The 8,503-nt window shown below is 42.8% G+C and overlaps 1 protein-coding gene across 1 annotated transcript; it reads right to left on the bottom strand.

The window, feature by feature from the left end:
- Window positions 1-1,092: 1,092 nt before the first annotated feature.
- On the bottom strand, window positions 1,093-6,794 carry LOC133101730 (glutamyl-tRNA(Gln) amidotransferase subunit C, mitochondrial-like). Its single transcript, XM_061206675.1, has 3 exons — window positions 6,762-6,794; window positions 1,461-1,563; window positions 1,093-1,397 (listed from the first exon to the last, which is right to left on the bottom strand). The coding sequence occupies exons 1-3, from the start codon at window positions 6,792-6,794 to the stop codon at window positions 1,093-1,095; spliced, it is 441 nt and encodes a 146-aa protein (XP_061062658.1).
- Between the last annotated feature and the right edge of the window lie 1,709 nt (window positions 6,795-8,503).

Genomic DNA, 8,503 nt, shown 5'->3' with positions numbered 1-8,503 from the left:
CCTCAATTCAGCTTCCTGGGGTCACATTTTCCTTTGTATCCAAATAACACCATCTTTCAAATTCTCACCCTCCTTGATGACAGTGAAATTCTCAAGAGCAGGGACCAGCTTCCTGTTGCTGAGCATTTTTCCCAACACCAACAAGGTACTTGGCATATGGCAGATATTTGAGGAATGTTGTTGGGTGGGTGAATGAAGCCTGCATCATTAAAGATTTTGTCGCCAAACATTTCTGAGGACACCCAGGTAGTCCTGGTTTTTGCTGTCATCTCAGGTCGAGACTGCTGATCAACCCGCTGTGTGGCAATTGCCTCTCTGGGCTGCTGTGATCTCCTCACCCACTTTGCTTAATCGTGGACTCAACTACTCTGAGCCATCTCCTGAAGCAACTCCTAAGAGGTTTTGGCGGTTTAACAAATTTAACTCAATTCTTTTTTTTTAAAACCATTTTATTGAAATATAGTTGACCTGTAAATAGCTGTACTTATTTAATGTATACAAGTCAGTGAGTTTGGGGTTAAGTACGCACACATGAAATCACAACCATGAAGGCCGTAAGCATATACATCACCTCCCAAAGCTGCCTCCTCACTCCTTTAACTTCAGCAGAAAGCCAGCCCTCTGCTTGGAATACAGTGGGTACCCAGGAACAAATTTAGTGTGTTCGGTAAAGATAAAAGGCTGCTCAAGTCGATGGAAACAGCAACTGAGAGGGACAACTCAGGCTGTCACATAGTGATCAGATGCAATGTCTAACAGTTACAGAAGTAGAAAAATTCACTTAAGTGCCGTTTGGTAGACGGTCTTTTGGGGAGGGGATAAAGCCTTCCATACTGAACAGCCTGTGAGTAAACACTTGATCCATTTTCTTGGAAACTGGCAATACCTTCTACTTCCATTGGCATCAGGGACTCTTTGCCTTGTTTTGGCTAGATCTTTCCCAATTCTGTCTTCAGAAGAGTTAGTTACTAAAAGATCCCTAACCATCACTTTTTTCAGGTGACTGGCGGGAAGGAACATTCGTGTTCATAATAACAAAATAGTCGTTGCACTTCCACGTGTTCATAGGGCACCCCTTCGCAGAATAGGTACTCAGCAGTGTGAGAGGGGCTCTTTTTCATCTAGCTTTGGCCAAGAGATACTACCTAGGGGGGCCACAAAATACTCCTCCACATCTCGACGGGAGTTTTGTAGCAGTTCTTCGGCACAGTTGCCTTCTACCACATTGTCTGATCTTAAGCACAGACATCCATCCTCCAGGACTGACTGCGCGGGCTCCACCCGGTCCGTGGCCACGGCGCAGAGCCTGTAGGCGAACGCGATGGCTTTCTCCGGCCGTGCCACGGCCTCTCCGCTGCCGAAGTCCGCAAGCGCTAGCGGCTCCAGGATCTGGCCCACTTCCCTGAGGGGGGATAAGGCGGAGGGTGTGGGTCATGTGTGGTGCCCGCTCTACCTCCCGCCGCCCTTCAGCACCCGCCTAGATGCTCCGGCCTCTACCCGGGGACCCGCCTTGGAGGTGAAGCCCCGGCGCCCTCCCGCCGAGGCCCAAAGGCCCAGCCACACCTAACTCAATTCTTGAGGATGACAGAAGGGATTGATGACACTGGAAGCAAAGTTAAAATTATATACCAAATAACATTGTTCCAAGACTCCACAGACCATGCCTCTCAGGCGGTCCCCGCAGTTTTCCTTCTTCTTTAGTCCCTGGATGACATCAAGTTACTGGGGTATGTTTCCTCCCACTGATGACAGTTCCAGCTGACTCTCTGCTGTGGGTTGAATACTTTCCCCTCCTCCGCAATTCATGTCTACCCAGAACCTGTGAATACGACATTATTTGGAGTAGGGTTTTGCAGATGTGATCAATTTAAGATGAGGCCCTATTGGGTTAGGGTAGGTCCTCCTAAATCCAATGACTGGTATCTATAAAAAGGGGAAATTTTTATTAAAAATATTTAGTTTTTAATAAAAACAGACACAGAGGAGATACAGGGGAGAAGGCTATGTGAAAACTGAGGCAGAGATTAAAGTCATGCTGCCGCAAGCCAAGGGGAACACCAAGGATTGCTGGCAACCACCAAAAGCTATGAAGAAGCAAAGAAGAATCCTTCCCTACAGTCTTTGGAGGGAACATGGCCCTGCTAACAACTTGATTTTGGACTTCTAGCCTTCAGAACTGTGAGAGAATAAATTTCCGTTGTTCCAGCTTGTCGTAATTTATGATGGCAGCCTTAGGAAACAGATACACTGTGCCTGCTTCCTGAAATCCAGGACTCTGACATCTGTCCTGGCTCCAGTCAGGAGAAGTGGGAAAAGAAGAAAAAATATCAGTTCACATCAAAGAATCTCCCTAAGATTACTTCCCATCCCCACTGTCACTGAGAAAGTTTTTAGTGTATTTCATAGGGAAGTTCAGCTAGTTTTTCTCAATCCCTCCTTGTCAGACTAGGCTGGGAGTGGGAGGGGTGGCTTACCTTTGTAGGCCCCCTGCTCAGAGAGCCTTCCCTTGGCATCAAATCTGAAGTAGCCCCCGCTGCCACCGCACTCTCTAGCACATTACTGGGCTATATATTCTTCATAGCAATACCTGAAATTATCTTGTTCACTCAATTTTTTAATTGACTGAAATCATACTCCCCCCCCCAGAAATTTAAGGTCTATGAGAACAGACCTTGTCTCTTTGTTTCAAGGCCAAATCTGAAGTTCTCAGAACAATGCCTGAAACATAGCAAGTGTTCAAAAAAATTTATTGACTGACTGAATGAATAACATTGCCAAATGCATAATAATGTCAATTCCCAACTTAGAGTAGAGATCTTCACTCAAGAGAGAAACTCTACATGTCTCCTAGAAGGGGGATAGTAATAAAGGGTGGGGGTCATTTATGTTAATAGGCTATAAAAGGAAGACTAGGAAAGATGGTTTATTACACACACATGAATAGAGTGGATTCTAAAGAATCTCTTTCCTCCTAAAAGTGAAGAGTAGGCCTATAGACATCCAAATGTATCTTGGCTTTAAGGCAAAAGGATGCTGCGTTCTGTAGCAGGCATGTGAAAGTCGTCAAATGATGTGCTAAATATATGCAAATAATTAAAGTGAATTATTAAAATTCAGACCTTACATGATGTTGAATTTACTGTTGTCCAGGATTTTTTCTTCTTTTTCTCACAGGTCAGAATTTTTAAAGCAGTTCTGAATAGAGGGAAGTTTTTATCCTACTGGAGTCTTACAGCATGGAATATCTTATCAGCTCTTAGAGCTATGTATGCTGGAGTGCTTCAAACAGACAGAAATAAGATGGCTAGCACTTTTAGTTGACAAGGCTGGATGCATTAGACAGATGACCTTTCATAAGAAGTCCATTCCTTGAGTTAGAAAACACAGCCAATCTCCACCCAACCTGAATAAGATATGTTGGTCAGAGGCACATGAGCACAAGCATGCCTTTATATTTCACTTTAATAAATTCCTGCTTATTGCACCAAAAGGCAACCTGATACGGTTTTGGACAAGTCTTTGAAAAAGTATATCTTCCTAATGAAAAATGATTATTGTATCGCTGAAAACTGGGAAACCACATACACCAAATATGTGTATTTTTCCACAGCATTTTATAATGTTGAGAAATCATCCTAACTAATCACCCAGGCATATTATCAAAAATTGAGCAAGGGAAAATCGAAATATGAAGTTAAGTGAAAGAAAGCAATACGATTAACAAAGGAGGAAAAGTCACAGTCAAAGACCAATTTCAGTCAATTCACTGGCAGTGTCTGAGGTGGTAGATTTCAATGGATAAGTTGAACAGACAGATTTGTGTGTCTGAGGCTTTAGGGAGGTATCGGTTTGGGAGACTTGGCATTCAGGTATCTGTTACAACTATAAGAGTGTGTGAGGTCTGCCAGGGAGGACACGTAGAGCAAAAAGAGAAGAGAGCTAGTGGGAAAATGAGAGAATATCGAGACCTATGCAGTGGGCAGTGGAAGAGGAGCTTAGGAAGGTGGCCAAGAAGAAAGGATTAGAAGGGCTTAAGAAGCCTCAGGAAAATATGGTGTCACCAAAGCCAAGGGTTGAGAATTTTGAGGAAGAAGTAGTCTCCAGCAATACATTCAGCAGAAAGATCCACTAAAATAAGGACAAAATGTAATCAATGGATTTCTCAATAGAAAGTCACTGATTGCTCTTGAAAATCATGTTTTAGCGGAATGGTTGGGACAGAGCCAACCATTGGGACAGAGGAAGCGAAGCCTTCCGGTAAATGTAGACAACTTTCAAAAGTCTGATGGGTAGAGGAGAAAAGAGATGGTAGAAGAGGTAAGGGCAGGTGGAGGGGCAAAGGAATCTTTTAGGATTTTTAATAGAAAAAGATCATTTTCCCTTCCATTCTGAGCAAAGAAACTCAAGCAACACTATCTAAGGCAGTGCCTCTTTTAACTGTTCCAGTTGCATTGTTTTCTTTCTGTTAAAAATCTTTTTGGTAAACTAAACAAACAAAAATAACAAACACAAAATAGTCTTTCTTTCACTGGATCCCATTTGACATGTAAGGAAAGCAAATATTCTGATTGTGTTCTATTACTGAAAGATGTATATAAATAGGTGTACTAATTCAGCAAGTCTTTGTACAACTATTGAGTATCCTCAGGTTTTTAACTTAGGACTTGTTTTCCTGATTATAAAAGTTATAGACACTCATTGGAAACACACACACACACACACACACACACACACCAGAAAAGAAGTAAGAAGGAAAACATTGCTTTTAAAAAACTGCCTGTAAATGTGAAACTCTGCTAGAAATTCCAGTTGTCTGTTCAGGCGGAAATTTCAGTTGTCTGTTCAGGAAAGGTAGATTTACTTACGATCTGACATGTGCATGTTTATGACTGTTGGAGTCTTTCTGTTTGTTCTTGAGTCTTAGTTTTTAATGTAAACAAGATAATACTCAGAATGGGTATAAGTTTGGTGGAAATATAAACTGTTATTACCTTTCTGTATCAGGACCTTTAAAAATTACTATCCTCTAGCCCAGTAATTCTAAGAATTTAGCTAGTGAAATGATTAGAAGTTGTCACAAATATTTAAGTACAAGACTCATAATTGAATCTTGGAAAAACAATCTAAAATCCAATAATGTAAAATCATTAATGAGTATGGTAAATCCATGTGATACAACCAGTAAACTCAGATTTTTTTCAAGAATATTTAATGACCTGGGAGAATGTTTGTGATACAATAAAAATTCAGGTTGTAGTTTTTCAGTATGTTCTGAATATTGTAAAAAGAAAACACACACACATTAGTATATAAACATTTAAAAATTGTCTTGAAATAAAATATATTAAAAAATTCAGTAAGATGCTAATAGTTCTGTATCCAGGTGGTTCTGTTATGGCTGATTTGTATTTTCCTATTGTACACTTTTCTGCATTCCTAAATTTTCTACAATGACATGCACTGTTTTTAATAATCAGGAAAAAATTAATAATAAAAATGAGGTATCTGGGGTTGAATTTGTGAATTCTAATAACTGTGTACCAAAACCCATTAAGTTCAATGTCACTCAAACCAAGTGTACTTGAAGCTTTCTAAAAACCTTGGAGTTCTGAAATGATACAGTGCCATTCTGTGAATGATGCTTTCCTTGGGAGCAAATCAGCAATACTCCCAGTGTTTGGCAAGCAGACTTTACAGGGAACAACTTCAGGAAATTTAGATAGTCCTGTTAAAAATGGTAGTGTAGGGACTTCCCTGGTGGTGCAGTGGTTAAGAATCCGCCTGCCAATGCAGGGTACATGGATTTGATCCCTGGTCTGGGAAGATCCCACATGCCGCGGAGTAACTAAGCCCGCGCACCACAACTACTGAGCCTGCACTCTAGAGCCGGCGTGCCTAGAGCCCGTGCTCCGCAACAAGGGAAGCCACCGCAATGAGAAGCCCGCGCACTGCAACGAAGAGTAGCCCCTGCTCGCCACAACTAGAGAAAGCCCGCGCGCAGCAGCGAAGACCCAACATAGCCAAAAATAATAAATAACTTAATTAATTAATTTAATTTAATTCCAAAAAAAAGGTTGTGTATTGGTATTTAAATTAGTCACACAATGGTTGATTAAAATGAAATTATTATGGGATATGTTTGCAGTTACCCCAGAGCCAGCGATAAATCAGGTACAGTGGTAACTTGTTCTTGCTAATGCTGACATTTTTTCCTTCTATGGGCAGAATGCACGTGAGTCTGGCTATGCATGAAAAACGGCATGAATTTCCTTAGAATCAGAACCACTCCCTATGTGTCATTACTTTCTTTAATCCTTTAAGTTTGGGTAGAAATTTTTTCCCCGGGGCTTTGTTTAGAAATCTAGAAAGAGAACGTATCTGTATGTCTCTGTGTTTCTTGTTTTTGAGCCACACTGTCCAGGAGAAAACAAAGGACAATTTTACTGGAGCCCCTTTACGTACAAGGCACGGCCCTGGGTGCTAAGCCAAGGTGCCATTCCTCACCCACAAAGCCTGGGATCCAATCTCACCTGGTGCAGGTGTGTCAGTCCTTAACCTTAAAGAAAGTCTGGGCAGCGCACAACTTGCTTTGATTCAACATACCTTTTCATGGCGGGAAACCAGTTCCTGACCTTTCTGGAAGCACAGCCTTCTACGAGCTGGTTAGAAATTACATCCATCCCAAGCTTGAGGCTACTTCTTAGCATTTTCTCACAGACTGTCCTACCCTTGAAGACATCCAGGGACTTTCACCACCTCACCAATTCTACATCACCCTCGCCAGTAGCTGCCATGCCTGCCACACTGCCCTGTTGTATCAGTTTCCTATGGCTGCTGTAACAAATTACCACCAACTTGACAGCTTAAAAACAGCACAGATTTATTCTCTCATAGTTCTGGAGTCCAGAGGTCCAAAATTGGCTTCAGTGAGCTAAGCCAAGGTGTCAGCAGGGCTGTTCATTTCTGGAGGCTCTTGGGGAGAATCTGTTTCCTTGCCTTTTCCAGCTCCTAGAGCTGTATTCCTTTTTTTTTTTTTTTTTTTTGGCTGCATTTGGGTCTTTTTTTTTAATTGATTGTTTTTTTAAAAAATTTATTTAATTTTTATTTATTTTTATTTTTGGCTGCGTTGGGTCTTTGTTGCTGCGTGTGGGCTTTCTCTAGTTGCAGCAAGTGGGATCTTCTCTTCATTGCTGTGCTCGGGCTTCTCATTGCGGTGGCTTCTCTTGTTGCAGAGCACGGGCTCTAGGCGCGCGGGCTTCAGTAGTTGCAGCACGTGGGCTAAGTAGTTGTGGCACACGGGCTTAGTTGCTCTGCGGCATGTGGGATCTTCCCGGACCAGGGCTCGAACCCGTGTCCCCTGCATTGGCAGACAGGTTCTTAACCACTGTGCCACCAGGGAAGCCCCTGCATTGCGTCTTAGTTGCAGCACATGGGATCTTTGTTGAAGCATGTGAGATCTTTCCTTGTGGCGTGGTCTCTTCGTTGCGGCACTTGGGCTTCTCTCTAGTTGTGGTGCACGGGGTTTTCTCTTCTCTAATTGTGGTGCGTGGGCTCCAGGGCACGTGGGCCCTGTAGTTTGCGGCACGTGGGCTCCCTCGTTGAAGCGCGTGAGCTCAGTAGTTGTGGCGTGCAGGCTTAGTTGCTCCGTGGCATGTGGGATCTTAGTTCCCCGACCAGGGATAAAACGTGCGTCCCCTGCATTGGAAGGTGGATTCTTTACCACTGGACCATCAGGGAAGTCCCTTCTTGCATTTCTTGGCTCATGGACCTTTCCTTCATCTTCAAAGCCAGCAGCATAGCATCTTTATTTTTTTAAAAAAGAGTTTTTTTGATGTAGACCATTTTTAAAGTCTTTATTGAATTTATTACAATATTGCTTCTGTTTTATGTTTTGGTTTTTTGGCCACAAGGCATGTGGGATCTTAGCTCCCCAAGCAGGGATCGAACATGCACCCACTGCATTGGAAGGCAAAGTCTTAACCATTGGTTCGCCAGGGAAGTCCCAGCATAGCATCTTTAAATCTCAATCTTCCTCTACTTCCATCTTCACGTTGCCTTCAGGCCCACTTGGATAATCCAGGACAATCTCCCCATCTCAAGATCCCCAATCTAATCACATCTGCAGAATCCCTTTAGCCATATAATGTAGCAGCCATAGGTTCCAGAGATTAGGACATGGACATCCTAATGGTCATGGGGAGGAGGCAGTGGGGACAGAAGGGCACCATTCAGCCCACCACACCATTTGAGGCTGGCCACCTACTACTACCTTAGGCACCCTGAATTAAACATGCCGGTGCTTCTCAGGGGTGCTTTGTCATATGTAACACCTATGTGAGGTGGCATTTTTATCCTATGTTAAGAGGGCATGAGAGCTGAATGTCAAACTGTTCAGCAGGCTCTAGAGTCAGACTATCTGGATTTCAATCCTGGTCTCTGTCCGTTACCTGCTTACAAGCTATGTGACCCTGGGAGAGTTCCTTGACTCTTTAAATCTCAGTTT

This window comes from Eubalaena glacialis, chromosome 11 (assembly GCF_028564815.1).
Source record: "Eubalaena glacialis isolate mEubGla1 chromosome 11, mEubGla1.1.hap2.+ XY, whole genome shotgun sequence".
Lineage (NCBI taxonomy): Eukaryota > Metazoa > Chordata > Mammalia > Artiodactyla > Balaenidae > Eubalaena > Eubalaena glacialis.
This window is presented reverse-complemented; position numbering and strand designations above follow the sequence as displayed.